General features: G+C 40.6%; 2 protein-coding genes across 2 annotated transcripts; one reads left to right on the plus strand and one right to left on the minus strand.

Annotated features, from left to right (window-relative positions):
* Positions 1-2,421: 2,421 nt before the first annotated feature.
* Positions 2,422-8,904, minus strand: prdx6 (peroxiredoxin 6). The gene is made up of 5 exons (XM_079349961.1): positions 8,747-8,904; positions 6,166-6,322; positions 4,767-4,910; positions 3,782-3,928; positions 2,422-2,715 (listed from the first exon to the last, which is right to left on the minus strand). The coding sequence occupies exons 1-5, from the start codon at positions 8,836-8,838 to the stop codon at positions 2,590-2,592; spliced, it is 666 nt and encodes a 221-aa protein (XP_079206087.1). The 5' UTR covers positions 8,839-8,904; the 3' UTR covers positions 2,422-2,589.
* Positions 8,905-9,684: 780 nt separating this feature from the next.
* plpp6 (phospholipid phosphatase 6) lies at positions 9,685-13,286 on the plus strand. The gene is made up of 2 exons (XM_079351404.1): positions 9,685-10,658; positions 12,821-13,286. Exons 1-2 carry the CDS (start codon positions 10,166-10,168, stop codon positions 13,186-13,188), a joined length of 861 nt encoding a protein of 286 aa, XP_079207530.1. The 5' UTR covers positions 9,685-10,165; the 3' UTR covers positions 13,189-13,286.
* Positions 13,287-15,356: the final 2,070 nt, after the last annotated feature.

Below are 15,356 nucleotides of genomic sequence, written 5' to 3' on the forward strand. Positions count from 1 at the left end.
ATCCTGGTGTTGTGTTTCAGGTTCGGCTGTTATTGAAGTAAGGAAAGGAGGGGGAGTTGGCTCTATGTACAAGAGGAAAGAGGTGACAGATGAACAGAAGAAAAGAATGGGGCGGGGAACAAGCCAGCAACTGACACCCAAAGATCATCTTGTGTTCTCTGGCAGCGACCAATGTGGAATGTGAGAAATGCTTCTGATGGAATAGAGCGTTCAAGAGGAGATATTCTGAACCTCTATGAACTAAACAGAGAAAATGTGTGTGTGTGTGTGTGTGGGGGGGGGGGGGGGGGGGGGGGGGGGGGGTGCACAAAAACAGCAACAAGAGGAGGAGGCGGAAGAGAGGAGAGAGAAAGCAAAAAGAGGAGAAGGGAGAGAGGACAGTCTGAGCAACAAGAGGAGGGGGGAGGGAGGCTGGTTACCTGATGAACACGTTTCTACAAGGAGCAATTTGATCCGGAAGGGTTTGGAGGCTCTGCAAGGAGTGAATTCTCCTGATTATTTCCTGCTGCTTTCTCATATCACCTCATGCTGATTTCACGTGGACCTTTAATTCGGGTCTGACAGTAAAGTCTAAGTAACACAAAGAGTCAAATCAAAGAACATAAAATGAAGTTTTAGAGCTACAAGCTCAGACATGCTGCAGTTCAAATAAAATCAAAGAAAAAACAAATGTTGGTTTAAACTGCAGTTAACACATACAGTAGGTTCACTCCTTCATCAGGATCTTGTTTTCATACAAGATCCTGTGTTTTTACTGTTATTAGACTTCTGTTTTTACTATCGCTACTTAAAAAACATTAACAGATCTTAGTTTAGTTGGTTTATTTATCGACTGTTGGACAAGAGACGTGACTTTATAACATCTGTTAACCCCTTGTGTTTTTAATGTAAAAAAACAGTAAAACAAAATCAAATACTGTTCTCTTCAAAGTTTTAATGAATCAAAATGATAGTACTTTGCAAGAGTCCTGCTTGTTTAATGAAATGCTTTTTGTTGTGAACTACAAAGTTTTCAAAGTGCTCATTGTGCAGTAAGGGGTGATTTATGATATAAGATTATGAAAGCCTCTAAAGATCCGTACAGGATGTTTAATTGTTCTAGCTGATTAGACTTGGACAGGTGAAATAAGTTCTAAGCACAGTCAAGTATGATTAAAGGTCATCAAGTTCTCCATCTCAGATGTTACAGGGTAGTGGAGCTGTCAGTCCAACAGACTTGGCCACATATTCCAGAGAAGAGGTTTAATCATGGTCTCAATCATCAACACCTGTGTGGGTGTACAGGCGCCTTAAGACGGAGGCCTTCCTGTGTGATTATCTCCTCATCCAGACTCAGTCACTTAAAGTGACATCGACGTTGCATTTCTGAAATGTGAATCTGTGTATGCTGGAGGGGCACCGATGACCTTGTTGTTAGTTTAAACGCCCCATGTACAGAGGCGACAGTCCTCAAAGCAGACGAAACCCGGGTTCGAATTGGACTCGTGGCTCTTTACCTGCCTGTCATCTCCCTCTCTCTCTCTCTCTCTCCCTGATCTCTGACTCTCTCCACTGTCCTATCCATCTAATAAAATCATTAAAAACTTAAAACATAAGTCTAAAAACAAAAACATACGCATGCTGGCCTGATTGTCTGACCACTCCTTCACAAACTCCACAGCTGTTTCATTACACACTGACTTAGTTCTGTTAACCAGGTAAATACAGTATCATATTCTGTTTATTCACTCGAGGCTCTGACTGAAGGAGCGCTGCTGTATTCTCTATTTTTTTTTGTCTGTTTTCTTGGTATCAAAACATTAACACAGTTACTGAACCAACTTTGCAGTGAACCTAATTCTGTTTGGGAAGCTGCTTTAAAATACTTCTTAAACCTCATACAGTCAGTCATCACAGTCTGATGACTCCAAAAATAACCGTGTACCTCTTCCAATGGTAATAGATAAATCTGAGTAGTCCAGAAAAGTGAATGCAGGAGAAAATCAACCAACTTCTGTTTGATTGTCTTTTGATGTTCCTCTTTAAGTTTTCACAGAGCACATAGATTTGAAGATGACCTGTGAAAAGTTCCAACTTTGAGAGATTGAAGACATCCGTGTTTAAAATGCAGAAAGGGTGAGAAAAGTTTTCTGCGAATTTGAAATTCAAACAGATAATGAGTGATGTGTTTTCAATCAACAGAAATGTGGCTATAGTTGTTTCCTGTTTATGAGGAGCCACTCCCTCTCTGTTACAGAAGACACGATGGGTCAATCACTAAGCATACAATGACACCTATTGACAAAATACTGAACTGCAGGTAAAAAGTCATGCTGAGATGTTCGAAGTTTTATGGAGACATCTGGTGGTGGAGTCAGTCACTGCATTACACTTCCTCTACGATGATTCAAACAGTGAAAAAAGAGTCAGACGACTAAAATGTGAGAAAATGGATTTTATTAGAAGTGAAAGAAGGCACTGCACATGTCGATTCAGACTGTGGTCAGCTAACAGATAAGTGCTTTAGGTGAGTTCTGTGATTGTAAGCTTTACATGGTGTACAAGTCAGTTTTAAACTGGTCTACTCTTAATGTAGGGCTCAGAGTATGATCAGGGCTGCGTGTAGCGCAGGTATTTTTTACCAGAGGGCAGTTCTTTGGTGGTCACTCCGTTCGGGAAGAGAGAGGCAGCCTCAGCGTCAGAGAGAGAGGGAATCACCATTACTTTGTCACCAGCCTGAAACACAGGACAAACACAGAGGGAGGGAGTTAGTTCTGGTTTCACAGCAGAAGCATTGCAGAGTCTGAACACAAAAAGTCAATGTTACATACATTTTATTTTATCAGTTTTATATTAGTGACACAACAGCATACCAAACACTAACAGATTCGTTTGTCAAAATCCAGAGTCCTGACTCTAAATACAGGAAATCCCACTGACTCTCTCACCGTCAAACAAGACTTTAGAGGAGATCAACTGGGAGGATGAAGGGCAGGAGGAATTGGTGATAGTTCAATCTGAACACTCAAGAAGAAAAAAATAAAACTCTGACGAAAGACATGAACGCATGCTGTAAATGTGACATGAGCAGGAGGCGAGTAAAAACTGATTTGCTGGAGTTCTTCTTCTTTTGCAATCAGCTAGCTTAACAATGAGCTATCATTTCGTTCATGTAACAATCTGGAGAGTGACATAAGAGAGACATAACTTGTGTCCAAATGTGAACTCTGATTAACAGGTCAGCTACCCAGGTGTCAGCCTGCCTCTCACCCAATACCAGCTGGAATTGGCTACAGCACAACCCCCCCCCCCCCCCCGAAACAGCTGAAGCCCCTTCAAGATTTTAGTTAAATGTCTTGGATAAATCAGTCAATGAGTAAAAATAGACACACACACACACACACACACACACACACACACACACACACACACACACACACACACACACACACACACACACACACACACACACACACACACACACACACACACACACACACACACACACACACACACACACACACACACACACACACACACACACACACACACACACACACACACACACACACACACACACACACACACACACACACACACACACACACACACACACACACACACACACGTTTTTTTGGACTGAAGCTGATCTGATGAGAACATAAATGACACTAGTATGAACATAAAATAAGTTGAATCATATACAACAAGCGTTTATCTGCTGTCTTTGCTCAAATTTAAACGTGCTTTAGATTTCTTGTCTGACGTCTCTGTGAGATGTTTCTGCAGGTGTCACATTTACCTTCCAGTCGACCGGTGTGGCGACCTTCTTCTGGGCAGTGAGCTGCAGAGAGTCGATGACTCGGAGAAGCTCGTCGAAGTTCCTGCCGGTGGTGGCCGGGTAGAGGATGGACAGCTTCAGCTTCTTATCAGGACCGATGACGAACACCTGCAGGAGGAAACCAGGACAGACTCACTCCAGCAATACGTATAACTGAATACAAGAATATGTTCCTACAAAGGCATAGCTAGGGCTGATTTAATAACATGTTTCTAAGATTTCTACTAAAAGTTAGCACTAGATACTTGTAAAAATTTAAGTTTTTCACAAAGCATCTTAGTCCTCAAGACAGGAGAGAAACTGTTAGGAGGAGCGAGGAGGACTTTCAAGAGTCTTAAGTGTTTGTGAAGCTGAGGAGAAAATGGAGAAATGTTCTCCAAGGGCTAAATTAAAAAAATGTATTATTAAATTGTAGTTGACCCTAATAGACAATATGTATTTATGAAAATACTTCTATCTTGGACTTTCTTTAGTGCAAAGTGAGGCTGCACAAGTCCCCCTTAAAGTGGTTTACTCCACAGGTACCATCTAAACACTGATGTTTAAAAAAGTCACTATTTCTGTCCAGATTCGATGATGGGGCCCAATTATTGTCCTTCTATGTCCATTATCACCTAAGCTGGCCACACACGAGATGATTTTCAAATCTTTAGCGATTTTGAAAATGTGGGAGACCACAGACATAATGACACTTGATTTTTAACATTATAGTCCTACGTGCACTATAATCAGGTGTAATTTTATATTATCTGCATTATCTAAAAGTAGCAGCACAAACAGAGTTGTAATTGCTGATGTACGGATTCATTGGAGGTCAAAATAAATGAAATAACTGAACTCTTCCAAAGATCAGCTGGACTGTTTCTCAAAGTGAAAGTCTTGCTGTTCACCTTCTTCTCAGTTTGATAATGAATTGTGTGTGTGTGCATGTGTTCATATTTCTCACACAGCGGGCGGTGAGCGGCATGCCGTCTTTGTCCCTCTCATCTGGGTCGAGCATACCGAGCGAGACAGACAGCTCTCTCTTGTCATCAGCAATGATGGGGAAGGGCAGGGTGGTGTCAGCGTTGCTGTTAAATGCCAATACATCCTGCGCACACACACACACGCACACACTGTTAATGTTTGTGTGTTTACTCAAAGTTAATCATCTTCTGCGGCTTTTCAATTCACATTTAACGAGTGATCTTGGATCTTTAACCTCACACTCACATCGTCTAACTTTATGTTTCAGTTACTTTAACGAGCTAAATGTTCACTTGCAGTTATGAGTAAACGTTTTACAACATTTGAAGCTGCAGCCTTTTATTTTTTTATTTTTCTGCAAATTGTTCTTAGTATAAAAGTCCTGTTATGGTACTTCAAAATAAAGGCTGACTTTTCTTCCTGAGAAAGAAGCTGAATATTCAAATGTGCTATTTTTGCAAAACAAAAACTTTAATGTTGAATCCATTGATAAAATAGTTTTTAAATATAAAGTACATTATGTCTGCAGGCAGCAGGTTAAACTGTTATATAATGAAGCTGAACAGTCAACCTAATGATTGTTAGATAGTAATGTGTTGGACCAATCAGAGGCCCTTTTGAGAAGGTGGTGTGGTGACATGGAGCTCCGTGAATAGCCAATCACAGTGAGGTATCTCAAGGATCACTCTGAAATGTTTCACCCATTAGTTTTAGAACAAACTGTTCAGGAACACATTCAGAGTCCCAAGTTTCATCACAAAGATCTGAGGGTAGACAAAGTGTTTTTATATAGTCTGGTGCAGCAGCTCTCCAGCATTAAGCTGAGGCGACATCAGATCTGTGCATGCTACATAGAATAACCAGAGGTAGAAATTTTCCTTGAACTTTCCAAATAATAAATAAAAACAGTATAAGAACATTCACAGTTAACAAAGCAGCTCTATTTAAGCCGTAAAAATGGGTTTGTGTCATTGTGCAGATCTCATCGTTCATGTTACATTCCTTGCAGATAGGATGATAGAGTGAAACTGATGATCAAGGTGTATCATTATGCATTATTTATTTGTTATCATGAAAAGAAACAAATGTCCATTGTTTGTTGGTTATTTTTTTGTCCCTCTAGTTTGAAGGAAACATAACGAAGCATGAAAATAAAACTGTATTTCATATCTTCAGAAGAGATAATGAATAATAACAATACCACATTGACCTCAGTCATGAACACCCATATATCTCCACATTATGAACACTGTAAAGATGAGCTATAGTAACCTGCAGACTCAACCCACAGTGACCTTACATACAGTACACTACACCCTCTTACACAATACGGCCAATTAACAAACGCATACGCGTGTGTGTGTGCGTGTGTCCCTGACCTTGCTCCAGTTGCGGTGATCTTCAACACTGTCGATGGATAAGGCAATCATCTTCACCCCTCTTTTCTTAAACTCATCACTGACTCGAGCAGCACAGGCGAGCTCGGTGGTGCAGACAGGGGTGAAGTCCCTCGGATGGGAGAACAGGATCCCCCACCTGCAGGGGGGGGGGGCACATTCATCATTTTTGTGTGATTTTGTTGTCAGCACATTGAACTATGTAAAGAACAAAGTATTTAATAAGAATACTTGTTTAGATTTAGGATGTTTTATTTTAGTGTTCCCTTTATTGTTTTGAGCAGTGTATTTATACAAGGCAAGTAACTGTTTGTGTGCCTGTAAAGCACTTTGGTCAGCTGAAACTGTTTGTAAATGTGCTATATAAACTTGGTTTGACTTGGTTCAATGTTTGCTTGGATGATCTGTCTCCCCTCTTTTTGGTGTTGAAAGGCCGAAACACCCTCTGATTCAAAAGGTACACCACTGATGATATCCTAAGATTTACATCTTTCCCACGTCTGAGATACAGCTCTCATGCCACTCTCAACATCAAGGCAAACCTCATGTATTTTCCATCATGTCCCGTGTTTCATGATTCTGTTTACAAACCCCTGCCTCTCCAATAAAGACACAGAGCCCCCCAAAATATCTTTCCAAAAAAAAACAAAAAAAACATTTTAGTACAGATATGGATGGGATTTACAGCCTAAACTAGACAAGTAGGTGTCTGTTTTTTTTGTGTTGTTTTTTTGCGGAAAGATTTTCTTCATATAATTTCCCCTAATAATTTGTCCGAACAGTTCAGAAAGCTGACTTTAAGATACTTGAGAGGGTCAGTGAGGGAGAGGCGAGAAACAGAACAGAAAGTCTCTAAGGAGGACATTCCAGAGCATGAATGATTGAGAAAACAGATGAGGACCTAACAGACTGGAGAAGCACACAATGACTGTACAGACTGAAACACACACACACTGAGCTGTGCGTCGACTGAACATCACAGGATTACGCTAAGTGTAGCATTCCACCGGCTCAATAGATGGGTTTTACCTTCACTTCTGGTTATTTTTCCATTTCTAAGAAATGTTTTTCTCTTTACAATTTTTCAAATCATCATTTAGTATTGAATCACATGATTATCTTCCTCACATGGTATGGTGTGTGTGTGTGTGTGTGTGTGTGTGTGTGTGTGTGTGTGTGTGTGTGTGTGTGTGTGTGTGTGTGTCTCTGTTGTAACGAACAGTCATCACATGCAGCAGAAGCAGCTGCAGTTTCTGACCTCCTGACCACAAAGAGCAGATTAAACTGGGACTGAACCAGTTTGATCCTGCAGTAAAAACAATCTGAACGCTCAAACTGTGACTGGGTGGAAAGGGTTCAGAAGTTGGAGTAGAGTTTGACTTAGACAAGAAAAACAAAAAATGATGCCAACATATTTTCTGATAAATGAGACGCTGTGCAGCCTGTGGTTGTTACAATGAGCTGTGTAAGTATGTTGTGTGAACTTTAAGTAATTTAAGGTTTATTTAAAAATGTAAGTGAAAAACCATTGACAAGGATCTAAAATATGAAGAGGAGATAACTTTTACACCACAGGGTTTAAAACTATGTGTTTTTTAAATGATAACATCACAAAATGATCTGTTCTGTTTCTACGTCTGTTTCACAAGACAGTGGGGAGGGATGAGTCCATCAAACATTTCAAGAAAACCCTCAACTGTAAAAACACATTGGCAACATTTCAGTTTCCAAAGATGTTGTACAATTTAAACAGTGTGCAGGGGAACTTCCATTGTTGTTGCAATGGTACCAAACAGGTATCAACACATAAGTTTAATTCTGCATCCAAAGAACAGCTTCTAACTTTTTGCAACGCATCAATTCAATGCTCTGTATGAGCACTACCGGTTGGTTAACTTCTAGGTATCTTCACAAAGAGGTGATTCATCAGTATGATTTCCTCAGGTATAAAGGCTTTACATTATTTTGATTTTTTTGATTGTAGAAAGATCTTAAAACGTTATTTTAAAATTCGTCATGATCTGATGAATGGGAAAAGTTTGAATGGAGTTTTTGGAGCAGAACACACTGAGGTGTGTGTGTGTGTGTGTGTGTGTGTGTGTGTGTGTGTGTGTGTGTGTGTGTGTGTGTGTGTGTGTGTGTGTGTGTGTCTTTTGTTTCAGCTGTTACATAAACTGCACCGATCAAGTTCACACAATAAACACATTGTGCGCTGCAGCTCTCTGGACTAAATAAGAGTATGAAGATGGACACCTCTACAAAATGTCTCTACATCATTTTCCAAAATTAAACTTAGTTCAAATTAAACTATTAATAACAGTCCACTGTCTAACCGAGCTGAGGCACATTGTGTAACAGTGTGTGAATCAGCAGCTGTAGCATTTAAAAAACATTTTAAACTGTTAAAAATGCATCTTTGACCAAAAAAAAAAACAATCTCCCTCCCTGCAGCTTTCTGTGATGCCAATACGCCTCTAAAGCAGAGCTCTAAACCCACTATCATTATACTGTATGTTAGGGTGCATGAAGTGTAACGAGGATACGAGTGTTTCTGCGCACTCACGAGCTGCCCAGGAAATCGTGGAAGCGGATCCGGCCGATAGTTGTGTCGGCCTCGAAGTTTGGAAACTCATCTCCAAGCAGAAGTCCCGGCATGTCGGTTCCGTGTGTCGGTCAGAGAGAAGAAGAAGCAGCGTTGTTAACGTGAGGGGACCCGGAACTAGTTTTAATGACGCAACATGTCAACGACCAACCAGAGAAGAGGCCGTCAAGATACGCCTTTTATTATATTGTTTTAAAGATTGAAGTAACCTATATACATTTTATCTTATCAGAAATGTGATAAAATACGGCCTTTTTAAAACGTTTAGATACGTTTTTTTCTTGCAATATTAACCAAAGCAAAAACAATGCAATTATATAGCCTAATGATAAAGAAAAAAGAAAAAAACGTGTGCAATAATCCTCAGGTGCAATAGCAGATGTAAATAAATGTACAGAATCTGCAAGACAGAACAATAAAAAGACCTATTTATATTTAGATTAACAGTGTGTTCCTATATATTTTTTAGGCTAACATTTTGTATTTCTATTTCTTTAAAAGAGTGTACAGTATATCTCTATCTAACTATCTTATAGTCTAAAGTGTATCCATGTTGTGAAAATATATTGACAGTCTAAAGAAAATAATAACGATAGGTGAATCGAACTGTTGGTGTTCAAAATTAATCATATAAATACCAAGTGTATGAAAGCCCTCATTAATACTTTTATATTGTTTTATTGAGATCTAGACCTATTTAGCTCATGGTCTCTGGATAACTATAAACTATTGGGTTTATTATAAGAGATGTTGAGACAGAAGTGCTTAAACGAATGTGCTATCATAAAATTCAGTAAAATAAAATGTATTCACACCATATTCACACATGTCCAATTGGAACTTTCTTAAAAGAGTTAAAAAGCAATGTAGCAAATGAAATAGAATATCAATGTTGAGATTTCATTTTCCAAATACTTATGAAAGCAATTTTCAAAAAGTCCAAACATTGTTTTACTGCTTTCATTTATTATTGATTTATGTAGGTAACTGTCTGGGACAATTAATGTATACATAGATGTTATGACCTTTTAATGTAAAGTAAATGTAAAATATATCGAAGCTTTAGATGTATTTAACTTTTTTTATGAGTTTAGTTTTTTTATTATTCATTTAAAAGTATTTGATTTTTTTTTTATTTTTTTTTATCGCGGCAGTGTGTTGTCTTGGAAACCGGTCCTGTGACCAGAGAAACACAGTCTCCCAAGTGCCTTTGCGCGTAGAACAACAAAGATGGCGGATGTGCTGTGTGTTTTCGGACGTGATGTGAATGATGAGAACAGATGATCTGAAGGAGATACAGCACTGCAGAGAAACTACTTCACCTCCTCCACTTCTCCCCCGGTTGTCCCCCACATTCACCCCCTTACTCCCCCAAACATTATGCCGTCTCCCAAAGCGAAGGGCCCGGCGGGCCGCAGCGGAGGCAGCCCGGTGCTCGGAGGCTCCAACGGCCGCTACGACTTCATGTCCCTGATGAAGCCTCTGAGCCGCTCATCCCCTCCACCGCTCCTGCTCCAGAGACAGGGCTCCGATCCCACCACCGCCCGCCTCCGGGCCTCAGAGAGCCCCACTCGGCGCCGGGGCTCCAGCTCGTCGACGGGCTCCGGTCAGGGGCTGCCAGAGGAGGACGGTATCCGGCTGAACCCATCCTTCCTGCGGGTGGCTCTCAGCTCGCTTCTCGCCATCGACCTGTGGATGTCCAAGCGACTGGGTGTGTGCGCGTGCGAGGACTCGTCGTGGGGAAGCATAAGGCCCCTCATGAAGCTGATCGAGGTGTCGGGACACGGGATCCCGTGGCTGCTCGGGACCGGATACTGTCTGTATAAGAGCGACAGCGCCGCGGGACAGGAAGTCATGCTCAACCTGTTCATGGGTAAAATAAAATAAAAACACCTGCTGCACCTGTGAGGTAGGGGGGTGGGGGCTGACACCTGTCTGTCTTGGTACCACTAAGTATATGTTCTGCGCAGCTCTTCAAACAGAGCTCACAGGTGTCATCCTCTCTCCACCTGCCATCTCCTGATGATCTCCTCTGATCTTCTGTTTTACCTGCACGTTGTCTCCTGTAAAGGTTGTCATGATAATACAGTTTAACCTTGATATGATTCTTGTACAAACCAACAATCTGTTTGTTTCCACAACAACAAAATCAAATAATTAGAGCCAATATTGGATAATTAATTTTTTTAAGTACCTGTTGCAAGCAAACTCCTACTCATTGTCTAAATTGTATATTTGGCAATGCGTGCGTCCCATTAACCAATGCTTGTTTGGGATTTAAAAACAAAAAAATGCACGATGTTTATGTAACATTGATTATTAAAATTACAGAGACAGTAGTGTTTTAAACAATTTCAAAAGTTGTAGTAGAAAATATTGACAACCTTACTTGTCAGTCAGTATTTTTAACTTGAGGTGGAGCCTTCAGTAGAGGTGGGGGTTTAACTTAAAGGGCTGAAGAAGTGCTTGTTGAAGGAGCAACATGTTACTCTATCACATAGCGGTTAAAATTGGTTCCACAGTCCAAATTAAAAAATGGGGTCTCCCCCCGTCCTCTATGATGCCCATGTGGGTTGCCTGTTACCACACTGAAGCTTCAGTGTTTAGCCTGCCCTGCATTGGTCTTGAAACATTTCTGTGTTCTAACTTCCTCTATTTTTCAAAGTTATCTTCAATTTGTATCCTCTTCTACGTTTCGGGCTGTGGAGCTTATCTGCAAAATACTGAGTGTTTTTAGGTCGGTAGAGTTGGTTAAAACTAAACCAAGTTTAAAATGTGATGTTGTCAAGCAGCTGGTTTAGTAGTGAGGTTGCACCCTGTGTACAGAGGCTGTAGATTTCTCCAAGCAGGTGTTCTGAGTTCAAAGATGACCTGTGGATTCTTTCCTGCCTTTCATTTAAATGTTGATATTGTGACAACCCTGGAAAAGACCTACTCCCAAAATTCTGCACAGGAGATGTGTGCATCAGTCTGCATTTGCAGCTCTTATTCTAAGCCTCCTATTAAACTGCCTCTGAGTGGCTGTTTGGAAGACTCGATGCGCCTCTCTGTTTCATGTTGAGTTAAACTGCTTGTGATACTGTTAGACTGAAAAATGTATTTGAAGGAGGCCCTTAGGCTGCTGAAAAACTGTGCTGAATATATCCAACAGTCTGTCTCATCAGTACCGCTCTCCAGAGGCCAGAAACTGTATAGGAGAAACACAGTACCAGGAACAGAAATATAGCCAGAGAAACCCTCAATGTCTTTTCAATTATTAATAAGCGAGATGTAACTGAAGCTGTTGTTAGGAGTTGGGGTATACATTGAATATTAAAACAGTTGTATAAAGACTTGTTTTCCCACCAAACATCTGTCAGTGATCATTATACATTAATATGAATGAGTAAACCTCCCTGAGTGTCTGGTGGTAAAAACAGTCTCTGCTTCTCTCTCTCTGTAGAAAGAAAGTCTGGTTTAACCTGCCCAAGCTGTTTGTAACAATTAACAGTTGATCTTCAGGTAAACCAGTTGTCACACCCAAGAAAAAAAAAAAATCTGACAAACTTATATTTATGTGACATAGAAGCATAGTTATATAGAGTCTCTGTGGGGGTGAGGGGAGTTTGTCTGGAAGTTTGCTGCTGTAGGTCACCTCCACCGTATTGAAAGAGCTTCAGTCAGCTGTGGGCGTGACTTAATGCGAGTGGAGGGAGCACTTTGAGAAAGGCTCAGTATATCAGCACCATCCCTGTGCAATCTTTAACTGAAGTAAGACGGGGGTTCTTTACCTTTTGTTATCTGCAGTTGACATCACACTCCCCTGTAGGATCACACTTGAGTTGTTTGATGGTTTACCTGAAATCAATTCATTCATTATGGTATCAGATCTGTGAATGTGGTGGTAGACTCACTGAATCCCTAAACCTCTTTATTACTTCTACACTGGTTCTAAAGACGACCATGATCTATCTGCTCTGTGTGATGACTGTTCTGTTTCTCATGTCTCCCCTCTTACCTCTCCCTCTCACCTCTCTCTCCCTCCTTCTCTCTCAGGTCTCCTCCTCGACCTAGTCCTGGTGGGTGTGGTTAAAGCTGTGGTGCGTCGCCGTCGTCCAGCTCATAACCGCATGGACATGTTCGCCACCTTCTCCGTGGACAGGTACTCCTTCCCGTCTGGCCACGCCACGCGCGCCGCCATGTGTGGGCGCTTCCTGTTGGCTCACCTGGTGCTGGCAGCCCCCCTCAGGGTCCTGGTCCTGCTGTGGGCCGGCCTGGTGGGTCTGAGTCGGGTGCTGCTGGGTCGGCACAATGTGACGGACGTGATGTTCGGCTTCTGGATGGGATACTGTCAGTACAACCTGGTGGAGATGATGTGGCTGTCTCTTCAGACGCTGCAAGGCATGCTGGGAATGGAAGTTTAAGGTCAGAAGCAGTGAGAGGATACATGATGCCTGGTCAACATCTGTCTTTAGACTGGGACTCAGAGAATATAAATGTATTAAAAAATAGATGGAGCCATCTTCTGACCAAAGGCGGGAGAATTATTCACACTCTAGTTCAGCTGTTTCTCACATGTAGGTTTTAAAACAGGATATTTATATAAGAAAAAATCATTTTAAACCACCTGTCTCCCCTCAAAGAAGCTTTAAGTTTAGAGTTTGGTCATGAGTAAACTTGTTGCTGTAGGGAAGTGAATGTCTGAGATTTACCCAACAAAGTTTCCTCAAAGAGGAAGAAAACTAAAAAGAGAGCTTTATTAGAATCACTGGGAAGAGCCAGGTAATGGTTCATAAAGATGATTATATGTATACATAAATACTGTCTATCAAGCTGGTTATAGCTGAGCATAATAGTAACAGTAATCAGTTTGTGGCCAGGTCTCTTGTAACAGTCAGAACAGCCACCCCTTTACTTAATTCCTCATTCATGTTGCAGCTATTAAATTAGCATTAAGTTAAAGCTTGCTGCTGGATGATACAGTGGAGTTGATCATTTTACTCACAGTGCAGAATTAAACATTTACTATCAGAATGAAAATCATCACTCATCAAGAGGGAAAACTGAAGAGCGATACACATAAAAGGACTCTAGACTTAATGAGAACAACTAAACCTGAGTAATAGTAACCGTAAACTAATCAATAGTTTAAAAAACAATACCCTAAGGCATGCTGGGAATTCTCCGTTCACTATCAACTAACATTACAACCTTATACAATAGGCATGCAATAATGGATAATAAAAAATGAGGCTACATAATGTGATTTACAGATTTAGTGAATTAATCAGTGAATGCAGAAGCAAACAGAAAGAGGACATTCTGTCATTCTAAAGGAAAGGTTTTGGACTTTATTTGGTGTTAGAGGGGAAAATCTGAAAGTGGCTTTGTCCCAGTTTTTAATGTGCCCATGTTTCTGTTCTTTTAAACTCACTGTTAATGTAACTTTAATATGAGCAGCCTGTAGTCATCTGATAACAGCCAGGTGAGTGTGAGCTCCACCTGCAGCTCTGTTCACACCTGATCGGTGGTTCTCAGTCACAAGGATTTCAGGTATTAAAAAATCATTCCAAGCAGAGTCTGAAGTCCTGAATGTCACGTCTACTGTACATAGGAGTGTTTACAGCGAAGAGCAGGGCTCTCTCTATTTCACACTCGAGCTGTGAACTATTCCAAAAAATGTTTTTATGTAATTAATTTTTGATTCGACCTTTAGTAAGGGGAGGTTAGTTATTAGAGATATTATTATTTGTTATTAGTGAGCAGAGAGAGTTAAGCTACAGAACAAGGAGACATGAACATTCATGGAGACTTCACAGTAATACAATAATAAAGTCACTTTATTAAAAAAAATATGAATGAAAAAGTGTGAAGACTTGTGAAGAGTGTTCAAAGTTAAAGGTTTGATCCTGTAATGAACTCAGCTAGTTCCACTGTCATTGTGTGACATGCAGGTTAATCCTTCACCACTCTGTCTGTAGTGACGTGTGTGTGTGTGTTGAGATGCATTCAGGTCCAAACCTTCACACATTAATCTTAAACTCTAAGTTACTCCAGCAGTCAAGATGTTGTTAATGTTTGACATGTTTGACGTCAGCATTGTTAGAATAGTTCTGCAATACTTCAGCACTAGAGGAAGAAGATCAGAGTCAGCTCAAATTCTAAGCAATATTTTAATCTTGTTTGGATTGCAGGTCTGTTAAAAGCGAAAACTCTATGTCTTAGGCAAAAAGCATGGTATTTATCTGTGAGTGTGTTATTACACTGATAGATACTAAGTTGCACTTAAAGGAAGCATTCACAGAGAAGGAATTGATAACAATGAGTGATCACAAAAATGTTTGTGTCACAAAACAACACAAAGGGTCACAGGTCACATTTAAACAGATACGTTGAACATTCCTGTGTAAGACTTCAGCTCACATCTCTCTCTTCATGAAGTACGACGTTTCCATCACAAGCATGTTGACATGTATGGGAGCCTCTGAGGGACACCTGAGCCCCTGAGCTGTTCACTGATTTTGAGCCAGCCAAAAAGAGCAGCAGTAATAAATAATGGGATGAAGCATTATCTATATTTCGGTTACTTACA

Source organism: Symphodus melops (genome assembly GCF_947650265.1).
Source record: "Symphodus melops genome assembly, chromosome: 8".
NCBI lineage: Eukaryota > Metazoa > Chordata > Actinopteri > Labriformes > Labridae > Symphodus > Symphodus melops.